Consider the following 16,752-nt stretch of genomic DNA (forward strand, 5'->3'; position numbering starts at 1 on the left):
ACTCAATATGCCAACAAATTTGGAAAACTCAGCAGTGGCCACAGGAGTGGAAAAGGTCAGTTTTCATTCCAATTCCAAAGAAAGGCAATGCCAAAGAATGCTCAAACTACCCCACAATTGCACTCATCTCATACGCTGCTGCTGCTGCTGCTAAATCACTTCAGTCATGTCCGACTCTGTGTGACCCCAGAGACGGCAGCCCACCAGGCTCCCCTGTCCCTGGAATTCTCCAGGCAAGAACACTGGAGTGGGTTGCCATTTCCTTCTCCATTGCATGAAAGTGAAAAGTGGAAGTGAAGTCGCTCAATCGTGTCTGACTTTTAGCGACCCCACGGACTGCAGCCTACCAGGCTCCTCTGTCCATAGGATTTTCCAGGCAAGAGTACTGGAGTGGGGTGCCATTGCCTTCTCCTACGCTAGTAATGCTCAAAATTCTCCAAGCCAGGCTTCAACAGTATGTGAACCATGAACTTTCAGATGTTCAAGCTGGTTTTAGAAAAGGCAGAGGAACCAGAGATCAAATAAATTGCCAACATCCGCTGGATCATGGAAAATGCAAAGAGAGTTCCAGAAAAACATCTATTTCTGCTTTATTGATTAAGCCAAAGCCTTTGACTGTGGATCACAATAAACTGTGGAAAATTCTGAAAGAGATGGGAATACCAGACCACCTGATCTGCCTCTTGAGAAATCTGTATGCAGGTCAAGAAGGAATAGTTAGAACTGGACATGAACAACAGACTGGTTCCAAATAGGAAAAGGAGTACGTCAAGGCTATATATTGACACTGTGCTTATTCAACTTATATGCAGAGTACATCATGAGAAATGCTGGGCTGGAAGAAGCACAAGCTGGAATCAAGATTGCCGGGAGAAATTAATAACCTCAGATATGCAGATGATACCATCCTTATGGCAGAAACTGAAGAACTAAAAAGCCTCTTGATGAAAGTGAAAGAGGAGCATGAAAAAGTTGGCTTAAAGCTCAACATTCAGAAAACAAAAGATCACGGCACCTGGTCCCATCACTTCATGGCAAAGAAATAGAGGAAAGCAATACAATGGGGAAGATTAGAGATCTCTTCAAAAAAATGAGAGATACCAAAGAAATATTTCATGCAAATGTGGACACAATTAAATGACAGAAACACTAAGACCTAAAAGAAGCAGAAGATATTAAGAACAGGTGGTATGAATACACAGAAGAACCGTACAAAAAAGACCTTAATGACCCACATAACCACGATGGTGTGATCACTTGCCCATAGCCAGACATCCTGGAATATGAAGTCAAGTGGGCCTTAGGAAGCACTACTATGAACAAAGCTAGTGGAGGTGTTGGAATTCCAGCTGAGCTACTTTAAATCCTAAAAGATGATGCTGTGTAAGTGTTGCACTCAATATGTCAAATACCTGAGATATGCCAATAAATTTGGAAAACTCACCAGTGGCCATAGGACTGGAAAAAGTCAATTTTCATTTCAATCCCAAAGGAGAGCAATGCTAAAGAATGTTCAAACTACCACACAACAGCGCTCATTTCACATGCTAGCAAGGTCATGCTCAAAATCCTCTAAGCTAGGCCTCAACTGAGAACTTACAGGTTGTCAAGTTGGGTTTAGAAAAGGCAGAGGAATCAGAGGTCAAATTGCCAACATCCATCAGATCAAAAAAAAGCCAGCAAGGGAATTTCAAAATTCATTGACTATGGTAAAGCCTTTAACTGTGTGGGTCACAACAAGCTGTGGAAAATTCTTAAAGAGATGGGAATACCAGATATCTTACCTGCCTACTGAGAAACCTGTATACAGGTCAAGAAGCAACAGTTAGAAATAGACATGGAACAACAGACTGGTTCCAAACTTGGAAAGGAGTACATCAAGGCTATTATCACCCTCCTTATTTAACTTATACACAGTACATCATGCAAAATGCCAAGTGGATGAAGCATAAGGTGGAATCAAGACTGCCAGGAGGAATATCAATAACTTCAGATATGCAGATGATACTACTTTTATGGCAGAAAGCAAAGAGGAACTAAAGAGCCTCTTGATGAAGGTGAAAGAGGAGAGTGAAAAAGTTAGCTTAAAACTCAACATTCAAAAAAGGAATATCATGGCATCTGGTCCCATCACTTCATGGCAAACACATAGGGGAAACGATGCAAACAGGGACAGACTTAATTTTCTTGCTCCAAAATCACTGTGGACAGTGACTGCACCCATGAAATTAAAAGATGCTTGTTCCTTGAAAGAAAAACTATGACAAACCGAAGCAGCATATTAAAGAGCAGAGACATCATGTATGGATGTGAGAGTTGGACTATAAAGAAGGCTGAGTGCTGAAGAATTGATGCTTTTGAACTGTGGTGTTGGAGAAGACTCTTGAGGGTCCCTTGGACTGCAAGGAGATCTAACCAGCAATCCTACAGGAAATCAGTCCTGAATATTCATTGGAAGGACTGAACTGAAAGTCCAATAATTTGGCCGCCTGATGCAAAGAGCTGACTCATTGGAAAAGACTCTAATGCTAGAAAGATTGAGGACAGGAAGAGAAGGAGGCCCCAGAGCATGGGATGGTTGGATGGCATCATTGACTCAATGGACATGAGTTTGAGCAAACTTTTGGAGGACACTTAGGGAAAGGGAAGCCTAGGATGCTGCAGTCCAAGGGGTCACAAAGAGTCAGACATAACTGAGCAACTGAACAACAACAAACAGATGAGGAAACTAAACTCAGAGGTCAAGCAAGAAGTCCAAAGCCACATAGCTCAAAAGTGGCAGAGCCAGAATTTGAACTGAATTCTGGCTTCACCCCTGTATTCCTTTCACAACATCTTTATTAATAATTTCCCAAGAATTCAATATATGATATCATATATACTCACTTTTATTTTAAATCAAGAGACGGATGGTGAAAGAGGAGCATGGAACTATTTTTTGGTTGGGAAAAATATAAAGAAAAAGCATACAGGTAATTTTTCAAGCACAAACAAAACATCTACAGTGCAAAGCCTAAATTAGAAGCCAAGTATCAACAGAAATACTCTTCAAGTTAAAAACACTTAATTTGTACCATTTGTACCCCAACTGACACACAAAATACTATTTTCCTCCTTATTCCATTCATTCATAGGGACCTTCAACAAACAGTAACCACACTAGCCAGGACTAACAGTCCCTCTCATGGGGGTTGGATGAGGAACCTTGGATCCAGCTTATTCTGTTTCACTTTGCTTTCCCAGGGAGAGATCATTCATCCACTACAAGTTCCTTATCTTCCCCATGTCTACTTCCTACCATCGCACACCACACAAATCACACATCCATTCATGCACTCATACAAATCTTCCTCACCTCCACTGAGTTAATTCTATCTCTGGATATTCTATCTCAAGAAATCTCTTAAACATACATTTTCTGCAAGTCTTCTTTTTCTTCCTCTGCCAGGGCGATTTGTAAGTAAAAAATGACTCAGAATATTGTTGACAAATGTTAAGAAGAATCTCAATGAAGCACTTCTGTCACATAGAAGAAATCTCATGTTTTAAAGTCAAATTGACAAAGGATCAGAGATACAAGGTATTTCTACTTTTTAACTTTTAAAAAGCTTTTTATTAGTAATGTAACTGTATTGCTTTCTACTATATTTTTTTATACAGAAGTAAATAGTTCAGTCATGACATGGTCTTACTGACTAGCCTAGTAACCTAATTTCTGTATTGACCCAGAGAATCAACTAATCAACCTACAAATTAACTTTCACCTTAAAATACTTTTCAAAGTTGGGAATAACTAGACAGTAGCTGGACCTTACTTTCCAAAACAAAAACCAACTGACATGTAAAAAAATTATGAATTTTGTGGACATACAGCTATTGAAAGAAAGCCATTAAAATATAAATATCATATTTGTGAAAATGAGACATGACAACCAGGGATGCCAAATCCCTCTTTCCTGATTAGCCCCTTTCTGCTTCAATATTTTACTCTCACTTGAAATACAACCTCTAAACCAAAATCATTACTTCTGCCCTTAAAGCGGCTCACTGTCCAAAGTTCCCAATTCTGTTCCCTACTCCAGGTTTAAAGACTTCGTGTCAACCATAACACTTCCTCTTTCCTGCCAAGCACAAAATGGAAAGTGCTAAGGTATAGAGATCAATAAATTTTATGCCCTGTTCTTTTTTTATATATAAAATTAAAAAAAAATTATTTATTTTTGTCTGTGCTGGGTCTTCGATGCTGCGTGGGCTTTTCTCGAGTTGTGGAGAGTGGGGGCTACTCTTTAGTTGCGGTGTGAAGGCATCTCATTGTGGAGCACAGGCTCTAGAGTGTGCAGGCTTCAGTACTTGTGGCACGTGGGCTCAGTAGTTGTGGCTCAGTATAAAGTACACACTCAGTAGTTGTGGTGTGTGGGCTTAGTCGCTCCATGACATGTGGGATGTTCCCAGACCAGGGAACGAATCTGTGTCTCTGGCAATGGCGGGTGGATTCTTTACCACTGAGCCGTGGAGGAAGCCCTATTCTTATAGAACTTTAAAAATCTACACTAGAAAGCAGGGAAAGTAACATACAAATAACCATAATACAGATATGCTACCATGAAAAACACACAAGAGGGAAAAATCATGTGAGGTAGGGGATCAAAAAAGATTTTTATGAAGACAGCAGTTGACATATGCTTGGAAGATGGGCAGGACACTGAACGGACAGGAACTGCTAAGTGTGAGAGCATCACACTGACAACAGACAAAGATTCAGAGATGAATAAAGAGATGACAGATTATATTTAGGAAACAGAAAGTAATACAGAGGGGCTGGAATGTAGATCCATGTAGGCAAAAAGTAGGATCAAAAGTTGGAAAGATAAGCCGGAGGCATGTTGTGAAGATCATTAAGGGCCTTCTGTGCTATGGTAGATGAAGGGTCACTGAAGGTTTCTGGTCCAAATATATGCAGTGGTTAAAAGCCAGGACTCTGGAGCTAGATCCAAATCTCAGCTTTTCCACTTAGCAGCTGTGTGACCCTGGGCAAGTTACTTAATTTCTTTGTATCTCTGTGGGGCTAATAGCAGCGCTTAGGGATGTTGTGAGGATTAAATTGGTTCACACATGTAAAAAGTGTCTAGAAAAGTAGCTGTCATAAAGCAAGTACTTATAAGTATTTGCAACTATTTAATATTACCATCCTATCCTTTAGAAAGATAAATTTAGCAGCGATGTATAGAAATGAACTGAAATGAGTCTTCCCAAACACTTTACAGGTTTCCCAAAGATAAAATACTTTTTCATTTGCTTAAAAGAAATCCCTCAGAATATTTAGTACAGTTCCTTACAGACCACACGTATCTTAATAAGCATTTATTGTGAGACTGTCTGTAATAAAGTACAGTGGTATAGGGAATATCTATGTGAAGATTTAAGGAATACTCACGGTAAATGAAAGATTTCTTAAAATGGATGGTAATTTATAAGTGAAATGGTCATAAATGAAATGGCCTTGGAGATCTTTGCCTTACTTTGAACATGTCCTATTTTTGAAAAAAATTTCTGTATTATAGCTGAAAGTAGACCCAATAATGTTCCATATAACTTATTGTGAATATACCACAAATGGGGAGACCCAATGAAATTCCCCTCTCCCATTTTCTTACTTGACCCAACCAACTGCATTTTCTTTACTTTTTTTAATCTCTAATGATAGCAGTATACGGTCTCTGTTGAACAGATCTATATTAAAAGTCAACAGCTGCCTTTTTGCTCAATATACACAACAGCAAGTGTCAAAATACCAAATGTGACCTTTTATTTATAGCAAAGCTAGTAAAAAGAGACACACAAAAAGTGCAGTCTTTTCATCTCAATTAAAAAGAAAAAAAAAGCAATTCAAAGAACTGTCAGTTTGCTTCAAAACTGAAGTCATAAACTGAAATGTAAGTAAACTATACATTCTGGTTTATACATACTCATAAATACATGTAAGTATCATTGATAGCAACACCCAAATCTTTATGCTTCTTTGTCAACTCTAAAGCAATAAATCCCAAAGGACTATTTCATTCTACTTGCCCATGGCATTTCCAGTAAGCATATTCAATTTAGCTGTGACTTACAGGAAATAAGAGAATACATAATAAATTTTAGAGAGGTATGTTATTGAAAAGTGATTTTGACCCAAATACTTAGTTTTAGGTACTTGAGATTTTCAAGGATCCTTAGGTTCCCTCATTCTCTTATTTAACCTCTCTACTATTTCAACAATACGTTTGCTAAATATTGGGCTTCCCTGGTGGCTTGGACTGTAAAGAATCTGTGTGCAATGCAGAAGACCCAAGTTCGACCCCTGGGTTGGGAAGATCCCCTAGAGGGAGTGGCTATACACTCCAGTATTCTTGCTTGGAGAATTCTATGGATAGAGAAGTTGGTGGACTACAGTCCATGGGGTCACAAAGAGTCAGACTCAACTGAGCAACTAACACTTTTTCACCTTGATTTTCAAGGATCCTTAGGTTCCTTCATGCTCTTAGCTAACCTCTCTATTTCAACAATGTTGTGTTAGTTAGCTATTCCAACAGTAACTTTGCTAAATATTACCCTTTCATTAGTCTACAGTCAATAAAAAATAAAATAATGTTACCACTACCCATAATCTATTGTTACCAAGTAGAGCATGCTTTTTAAGCATCAAACTTATCAGCAGCTACTTGCTAGCTGGGCAAAGAATTCTAAAAAGCACCTGGAAAAACATGTGTAACTTCAGAGCTTAACAATAAAACATTCTGACAACCAAAAAAATATGAATGTTATGTTTATATAAATAATCATAAATAAGTAAAGTTGTAGATATGAGATTTACACCTATATATTACCACTGCTGTCACTGTACAACCTAATTTCTTGGGTTATTCAGAGGATATAAAACAAGGTCACTATGTAAACAATTATCCATTCAAGTTGCATGATTAAGCTATTTATAACTCAATAATTTCATGAACAGCAATACTTTATTACATGTCTAAATTTCCCCTTAAGATTATGTAATATGGCCCACTGCTTAAGTATGCACTGAAATGGGGTATGGAAAAATTCATAAACTCTCAGGTACATTGAAGAAGCTAATGACAACTACAAGAAATTTTATTTCATAAATGAAAACTGAAGAATTTTCAGTTGTACTATTTGCCAGGTTTCTATCAAGAAACAACTATCTCATATATCTCAAACTTATTTTCAGCCTTTGAGGTGAGACTAATTGACTATACTCTAACTGAAAGCTTTACAAATCACTATGGTCCTTTAAAAATAATTTGGGAAATATATGATTTTCATAATTCGCTGCAGATACTACTCTTTAACATATTTGTTGTTCACTCAGCGAACCAGTCAATCTTTAATATATAGAACAGAAAGTTGGGGTCTGAACCTGTGCAGCAATTGGAAGTTCTACAAGAGGTATTAACCATATCTGAATGATATAATTTTGATTAATAAAAAATCATCAACTACAACTTGTCTAAGATCAATTACATGGCTAGCAAACTGTGGGACCGGGATCTGACTACATGTTGATCTAACCCAAAACCTGTGTGCTCTTTCCACTACGGTAGGCTGTCTTTCACTTAGAAAACCTCTTTAGTCTGTTCCAGAAACATATAAACTCATGCACTCCTTGGTTTTGGTACTTACATATATCCCATGAAGTTCACATCACCACTACAACTGATTTCACAGTCTGTATTCCTGGAAAGCTCCCTTCCCCAAGCTGGATTTCAGAAATACTCACCACAGACACACTATTGCCTTAAATCTCTTTTTAGAACAAGGCAGGACACAGGTAAATAAATAAAACAGATAATACAAAAGGGAAACATTTTAAAGTTAGAATGTTTTGACCTTTCATATAACAATGACTAACATTTGAGCGTTTGCTATATATTAGGCCATGTGCTAATTCTTCATATGCCATATTTTATTTTCTCACAACCATCCTTTGAGATAAATATATTATTTCCAATTTTATAGCTGAGAAATCAAATTACATGCCCCAAATCATAAAATTCATAAAAAGGGAATAAAAAAACCGAATATAGATATGTCTGACTCAAATCTCATGGGACTATTTTACTACACTACAACTCCAATACAAACTCAACATTTATGAGGAAAGGGGTTAACAACAGAACTATTTTAGGTTTATACTAAGCTGACAGTGGAGGACTGATGTATATTACTCCTACATGCCAGCTTTGAAAGGGGTTCTGGCAGCCAAGTGAGGAAGAACTCAACAAGTCTGGTCAGTCTAATAAATGCAACGGCTGTCATCACTCTGTAATACCTTTTTCAGAATTTCCTTCCTCTTAGATTTTTCTACTCTCTCATGACTTCTGTCTATGTTCTTGGTCCCAAATTTCCCTTCACCAAATCTTTTAGGTCAACTAGTTTATATCCTTTATCCTGAAGTGCCTATATCTCTGTTGATAATAGTAAAAAGAGGGGCTTTTTGGAACTAAGGTTGTAAAAAATATATATAAATGCTTTGTTCAGGAAATCTCATCTCAAATTGGAAAATCTGGACTATGCTGTGAAATTCACAGTATTATAAATTATTTCAAGCTTCAAGTATGACCTGTGAACACTGTAAAAAGACTGGTCTTTGAATTTTTATTCAAAGTTCTTATTTGAAATAAGAATAATAAATAAATAATAAATAATACTGATGATGTTACTTTTTTAAAAAATCAAGGAAAAAATTTTATACCACTTTACCATTATGAAGAAGTGGTATTCTTGGAAGGCAAAAAATTTACTGGCCCCAATATCCATCAACTGATGAATGGATAGATAAATGGGGATACACCACACAATTTGGCAGTAAGAGGAAATGAACTACTGATATTTGCTATAATATGGATGAACATTGAAAACATTATGTTAGGTGAAATAAGCCAATCACAAAAGACTGCATGGTTCCATTTATATGAAATACCTAGAATAAGCAAATCTACAAAGACAGAAAGCAGTGTGCCTAAGAACCAGGAAGTTGGCAGGTGATGGCGAAGGGATCTGGGGTTTCTTTCTGGAGTACTGAGAACGCTCTTAAATTGACTGTGGCACAACTTTATGGTTATACAAACCACTTCACTGTACACTTTAAATAGGCGCATCTTACAGTTAATGAAATGATGTCTCAAAAAGGCTGTTTTAAAAAAGAAATTTACTGGAAAAAGACTCAAAAGGCCATTGAAGAAGTTTTGTTAATGCTTTTTAAGTTAAAAAGAGCACAATCTCAAGATTTTTGCTCTCTGAGGTAAGCCAGTTTTGTCCTTCTCTACAAGTCACGTCCAAAATGATTAACACGACACAGTTCTAGATAGTTTGGTTTAACAAATGAGGTTACAAAGCTCCTTCGCACCAAACCAACTCTGCTTACTGAAGTTGTCACAGGTCAGGAAAAGGGCTTATCATTTAATAACTTTCTACTATTTAATAACAGATGTGCTTCGGAAGCGTTAATTTTAATGTTTTAAACCAGAGGCTACCAACTTATAGGCTAGGATTTACCTGAAGATCTTGAACTCTTATGCGACAGAGGTCAAGCCCACAGTGTCCTATCTGAGGTTTACCAGGATTTTCTGTGGAGAGAGCAGTGGTAACAGAATGGGAAATGAAACCCTTCCTCATCTTTCTCAATCATCTGCCAGTCTTCATACTTGAGAAAAAAGAAAATTCTTCCTTGCAAAAGGCTAGCTATCTCCTAGGTTTCAACCAGCTAAGGCTTTCTTCCCACTTCTGATGTTTTTTATCCATGAGGGATGGGGTAGAGGTACGGCTGTTAAGAACATCTAAGTTTATCTGTGTCCCCTCACTCAATCTTTCTCAGGTCAGGAGGAAAGATTTTATTTGACTGGCAGTTTAAGATAAAAAACTGGGCATAAGTGGTCCAACTTTTTGCCCTTAGGAGCAAGTTGCCTAAAGGGAGCACTCATCTCTTTCGTTCTTTCCCACTGGAAGTCCTACAGAGCAGGTCCCCCAATCCTGCCTGGGATTGGACAATTAAGTCTGTTCAATTTTGAGGCCCAGTAAGAGGAAGCTGGAGAAGGGAAAGGCTACCCACTCCAGTATTCTGGCCTAGAGAATTCCATGGACAGTCCATGGGGTCGCAAAGAGTCGGACACGACTGAACAACTTTCACTTTCAAGAGGAAGTTACTTGTCCAAGGATAAGTCACATTCTCCAATATCCTCTTTATCAATATTAAATAATATTTTGGCTCCTAATTATCTTACTCTTTTTTTCTCAATTAGTTCACAATATAAATAGGGAAGAGGATGATAACGAGACTCCTTAAAAACTCTCACATCCAATCTAATTTTAAAAAGAACAAGAGTGAAGATATTTTCAGGAATAAATACACTATGACCGGAGAAGGCAATGGCACCCCACTCCAGTACTCTTGCCTGGAAAATCCTATGGACGGAGGAGCCTGGTGGGCTGCAGTCCGTGGGGTCGCTGGGAGTCGGACGCGACTGAGCGACTTCACTTTCACTTTTCACTTTCATGCATTGGAGAAGGAAATGGCAGCCCACTCCAGTGTTCTTGCCTGGAGAATCCCAGGGACGGGGGAGCCTGGTGGGCTGCCGTCTATGGGGTCGCACAGAGACGGACACGACTAAAGTGACTTAGCAGCAGCAGTAGCAGTATACACTATGACAGACTACAGTCTGAATAAGAGAACTAATTCTAGAGAGAAAAATTTTGCTTAGATAGAAGGAAGAGGTTCAAGTTCCTTCATGTGCTAGAAGACTCCTGGGAAACACTTGGAAATTTTCATAAAGAACACTAAGTAAACCCATCTAGGATGATACAGGATGGTAATAATCCTCAATGGTCGGGCTTCCCCAGTGGCTCAGCAGTAAAAAATCTGCCTACAATGCAGGAAACACAAGGTTGATCCCTGGGTCAGGAAGATCCCCTGAAGGAGGGCATGGCAACCCACTCCAGAATTCCTGCCTGGAGAATCCCATGGACAAAGGAGCCTGGCAGGCTACAGTCCATAGTTACAAAGAGTCGGGCACGACTGAAGCGACTGAGCATGCACAATCCTAAATGGTCACTGAAATCTGTGCCGGAAAGGAATGATGCCTCAGTAAAAGGATCTCTAGATCACTTACATTTATCAGGAGCAGCTTTGTTTGTTGATCTGGTTAAAAAAAATTTTTTTTCACTAAAAATTAGTCTCTTGAGGGATGAGAAAACAGTAACTGTGAGGTTAAGGTATTTGTACAAAGTGCAGGACATCCCTTTAATACTGAAACCCAAATCTCCTTTACCTCTTCTGTATTCTGGCAAAAATTTTAGCCACTGATGCGTGCACAAATTCCTACATAGGTAGTGTTCTTGAAGGGAGACTTTGCAACCTGGAAACTCAAATCTCATGCGCAAAACACCGACTCATGGGGGAAAATGTAGAAATGACTATTTAACATTGGCTAAATATAATGAACCTTAGGGAATCAAATCAGGTGATAGATGTCAAAGTGCTTCAAAAACTATAAAGTGCTACATAAAATATTGTCTTGATACTGAGTTCCAGTAACCAGTAGAAATTTGACCCTAGTATAGCAGAATTAATGTAATTCTGCCATTATATTTACTATCATTTAATACTTTTTATTACATTAATAGAAACTCCTAAGGGTCCTTACTAAAGTATCCCCCCACGTATATTCCCCGTATAAACGATATCCATTTCTGTTACACTGTATCTTTAGAGTTTATTCGTGGTCCAGTGGTTAGGAATTGGGGTTTTCACTGCCATGGCCTGGGTTCAATCTCTGGTTGGGGAACTAAGGTCCTGCAAGCCAGTCAGCTTATGGCACAGCCAAAAAAAAAGGGGGGGTGGCAGTCATCATATGTTTAAAAGTTTGTGCACCATCCACAAGCTATTAGAACAAATTCAGGAAATGCTATCACACGCAGATGAAAATTAAAGGAATATAGTTTCTCTGTATTTGGGCCAATACTATAAAAACAAATAAAAAACTGCCAGTATAGGACTTCCCAGGTGGCTCAGTGGTAAAGAATCTGTCTGCCAATGCAGGAGACACTGGTTCAATCCCTAGGTTGGGAAGATCCCCTGGAGGAAATAGCAACCACTCCAGTATTCTTGCCAAGAAAATCCCATGGACAAGAGGAGCCTGGCATGCCAGAGTCCATGGGGTTGCAGAGTCAGACAAGATTGAGCATGCCAATGCAGGGGACATGGGTTCGATTCTTGCTCCAAGATTCTACATGCTGTGGGGCAACCAAGCCTGTAAGCCACAACTACTAAAAGCCCACATGCTCTAGATCCCAGGCTCTGCAACAAGACAAGACACCCCAATGAGCAGCCCACACACCACAAGAAGAGTATTGAGCCAAAGAGGAGCCTCTGCTCACTGCAACTAGAGAAAGCCCATGTGCAGCAACGAAGAACCAGTGCAGCCAAAAAAAAAAGTCTTAAAAAATGGTAAATTAAAAAAAAAACAAACTTACAAACTTCCAGCATGAAACGTGGCTCATAATCTCATAGTAATACAGTTTATTACTTGGGATTTAAAGAAGTTATTTTACTCAGCTTTTTGTTTTGGAATATTTCATTTCCTTTTGTGGTAGTTCAAGTAGAAGCTGAGGAGTACAGAGACTAGAAGTTGGAGATGAGAGACTAAAAGAGGAGAAACAGTGATGGTGGAGTCCAAAGCTAAGAGGGAAGACAAATTTATTAGACTTGTGCTAAGCCTTGATGTTTTCTCACTTCCAAGCATCTAATAAAGAAATTGTGTCAGTTCTCAGTAATAAGTTCTGAGCTTCAGTTTCAAAACTGGGATTCTGACACCTGTTATAAACTCAAACAGCAATACAACGATATCTAACTTTTACTGAGCACTTACCATGTATCAGGCACTGTTCTAAATGTTTTACATGGATTAACTCAATCATTACAATAACTCACTGAGATGTTATCTCTATTTTTACAGAAGGGGAACTTTATAGAGAAAGGCCAGGTAAGTTAACCAAAGTAACAGAGCTACTAAGAGGTAAGGTTTGGATTTGAATCCTAAACTTCCCCGTTCTAGTTTACTGCAGTGGTTTTCAAACTACATTCTGAGGAACTTTTCAGCTCCAGGAGTTCTATTTTCAAAATAGACTTTGTTCATTTAAAAAGCTGCAGTAAAAACATCACAATCAAGACTTTTAGTATGATGTTTAATGCACCAAAGGGAATCAACAACATAATAACTTTTTGCTGCCAGGTAAAGTCACTTTTTTGCAGATCTTAGCATAAAGCCAGTCCTGCCACCTCTGAAATCTTAACTGAACTTCCTGTAAATGTTTCATTGATTTGGAAAGTGTAACTCTGCACTGATTTTTTTTTTTTTTTTTAACTCAAGACTAGATCTGTTTGTTCAGGTAAAAAGTACAGTGAGCAATACAAGCTCAAACACTAGGCAAGATTCAGGTACATCTTACCACAAAGCAAAGGCACAAGAGTGAACAAAGAAACATACCACTTCATTCATTTTAAATTTTGGGGAGCTCACTGTCTGACATATTTTAACCTTAAGAAATACAGGTTAGGGAATTCCCTGGTGATCCAGTGGTTAGGGTTCCATGCTCTCACTGCCAAGGGCCCTGGTTCAGTCTCTAACTGGGAAATGAAAATTCCATAAGGCACGGCCAGAAAAAAAAAGGAGAAAGAAAAATGAAAAAAAAGAAAGAAATACCGGGTAGATATGATTTTGAAAAAATCTCCAGTGTTCTTACTATCTCCTCTTATTCCTCTTGCTAAACAGAATATTTAACTGAAAGGTATCTTGAGATGGCAAGCGAAACTGATAGGGGAAAAAAAAATTAACCTCCTCCACCCCCACTTCAGCCACACAGCACCAGTGTCACAGTCTGGACCTTGTGCCCCCAATCCCCTGCCCTTCCACTCTGCTGTATCAATAACTCTCAGTGACTCCTCAACTCTATGGGTCTAAGTCAACTATTCCACTGACCGTATGCCATCTGGTATTCAATGACTAAAATAGATATAACAGCTTTCTTTTTCACTTTTTCTCCTTATCCAGCTGAGATTTAATGAGCTATCATTACAATATTTTGACCGATGCCCTAAACACTTTTGCGCCTGTCATTCTGTTGCATGCATCTGGCAAACCACAACTCTGAACGAAGCTGTCCACTGGCTTTCTTCATACCCTGGTGCCAGAGTAGCTGAGCACCAGAGGGTCAACAAAGCACAGGTCGGTTATCACACTTACGTTCATGACCACTGACTTCAATGACGTCTCCACGCTGCTAGATAATCCTACTGTCTCCAGCTGTCTCTCACAACTATTATTTCAAACATTTTCTACTTCTTTCAAACCTTGGGACTTCTGTCCCTCCCATCTCCAAGGCAACTCACAGCTGATGACTTTGCCTAATTTAAATGAGTTGTATGCATCTTATTCTTGTTTTCTTTCAAATATAATAGAGTATAACATCTTCTCGGGAAAGTTATGAGATTACTTCTCTCTCTCTCCTCCCTCTCTAAGCTGTTTCCTTCCCATGGACATTCAGTCTATTTTATACACTGGGATTCCACTTGAAACTTCTTTACAAAAGGAGTCACTGCACACATAATCAGATTAAAAACAAGTCAGGAACTGGATGTCACACACACAACTAGTAACACTGACATTACTAACATTTTCAGAAACAAAGCCTGCAGTTTCACCAAATTTGAAATCATTCTGATATTTTCTTTATATGCTTTACAGTTTAAAAAAACACATATAATTAACATATAAGATTGTGTATGTTTAAGGTGCACAAAGTGTTCATTTGATACATTTATAAATTGCAACATTACCACTGTAGCAATAGCTAACACTGCTACAGGGTCACATAATAATCATACATATTTTACACTTAAGAGCTGTGCTATGACTCTATAGGCAAGAAAAGGAGCAGAAATTCTTAGAGTGTTATTTTAATAACCAGTAAATCTGACAGCATGATTTTGTGTTACTAGGTCTAGATGGGGGAGAGAAAGGAGGAGGAAGCAACAAATGTCCCAGCCACGGCTTTTTTTAAGGGCTAAAAATACTGCAGGATAAATACAGAATCATAAGCAATACTTAAGAAGTCTGACAGCACAGTGATACATTCTTACAACAAAATATTCATGGAGGGAGTCTGACAGTCCCAACTCTCATTATTCCCTTCACCTGTACTGAACAAGCAGTTAGAAAAGAAGTTTATTCCTTTACTCCCATCAGCTCTCCTGGCAGCTGTTACATTAATTAAAGTTTTGGTCTTACAGGTCTGGGTGAGTGTGAGTGAGTGAGTGTGTGTGTGTATGTGTGTGTGTGGGGTGTAGTTGGTGGCCCAAGCCAGGAAAAATCCTGCAAAGGCATTCACCTGGGATACCCTTCAGAAAGATGCTTTCCTCTTTCCTGAGGGCACCACCTCGTCGCTGCTGCCCACAGTTCGGTGGTGTTACAGCAGGCACTGTTTGCTACTGGGCTGCCTACAACTCTAATGTGTTACTTAATTTTGTAACTACTATTAGGATCTCGAAAGCGTTTTGTGATGCGCTGGAATGAAAGATGCTCCATAAAATGAAGTTTATTATTAGGATTATTACAGCTCCGGGGCCTAAAATAAAGCAAAATTATAACCACAGAGGCTTCAAAGGGAAAATCGGAAGCCACATGCATCTCAAATACTGCCAAGTGGGCAGGGGCTGGGCAGGGGCGCAGGTCTGAGGCTCTCATCCGGCGCCCCCACCGCCACCAGCTCTCGCGGCACCATTAACCCGGTCCTGCCCGGACCTCTATCCCGGACGCCGCTTCTTAGGGTGGGGGAACAAGGGTCAGCGGTCGGCCCCGACTCCTTTCGGCCTCTTGTCGCCCGTCAGCTCTCTGGGGACCCTCACACCCCACAGGCTGCCTCGCTCCGGGCCCCAGTCTCACCGCCTGGTTTCTAATTCCTTCACAGGCGCCTCAGTTTCCTCCAAATCGGTTTCCTCCTGTCTCCCACCTTGACTTTTTTTTTTTTAATCCAGGACGACGCTCGTTCCTCTCTCCGCTGTCCCTCAGGTTGGCGGCTGTCTCCCTTCACCCTCTCTCCCAGGTCTAGGACCACCAGCCCGGTCCAGATCTCCTCGCCCCTCGGCCACTTCGCACTCAGCCCGTGGTGCCGTTCCCTTCCGTCCGGGGGTCCGGCTCGAGACCCGCGTGTCCCCTTCGCCAGCCCCTCGGCCAGGCAGCCCGGGTCGCCTCACCGCCCCCTTCTTCTCAGGCTGGCCGCCGCCGCGCATCCTCCAGCTCCGTCTTCTCCTGAGCCGGGTCTCCCCTTCCCTCCCTTCGCCCTCAGCCAATCCCCCGCCCGGCCCCGCGCGCCTGCCGCTCACTCACCCGCGGACTCCCCGGTGTTGATCCAGTCCGGGTTGGCGATGCTGGCGATGGCGAAGATATCGGCGGCCAGAAAGAGACATCCTGAGATGATGGTCAGTTTATCCATCTCCCCGCCCCGTCCCCCCACCCCCCGAGCCCCGGGCAGGCCGCGGCCTCACGCCTCCCGCCCCATGGGCCGCCGCCGGGGCCAGAAGACCCCACGCCGCCGCCTCGCTCCCCTGGGCCCCCCGCGCGCCGCTCGCGCCCTCCGCGCGCCCGGGACTAGCAGCCGCGGCGCGGCCCGCACAGCCGGAACCGCCACCCGCCC

General features: G+C 40.5%; 1 protein-coding gene across 1 annotated transcript in view; it reads right to left on the bottom strand.

The window, feature by feature from the left end:
• The window catches only part of MOSMO (modulator of smoothened), a 75,886-nt gene extending 59,252 nt beyond the window's left edge, over window positions 1-16,634 (bottom strand). Inside the window, exon 1 of the mRNA XM_027527248.1 lies at window positions 16,446-16,634. Coding sequence (XP_027383049.1) covers window positions 16,446-16,551 — 106 coding nt within the window. The 5' untranslated portion in view covers window positions 16,552-16,634. The remainder of the gene's footprint in view (window positions 1-16,445) is intronic.
• Window positions 16,635-16,752: the final 118 nt, after the last annotated feature.

The sequence above is a fragment of the Bos indicus x Bos taurus genome, chromosome 25, assembly GCF_003369695.1.
Source record: "Bos indicus x Bos taurus breed Angus x Brahman F1 hybrid chromosome 25, Bos_hybrid_MaternalHap_v2.0, whole genome shotgun sequence".
NCBI classification, from domain to species: domain Eukaryota; kingdom Metazoa; phylum Chordata; class Mammalia; order Artiodactyla; family Bovidae; genus Bos; species Bos indicus x Bos taurus.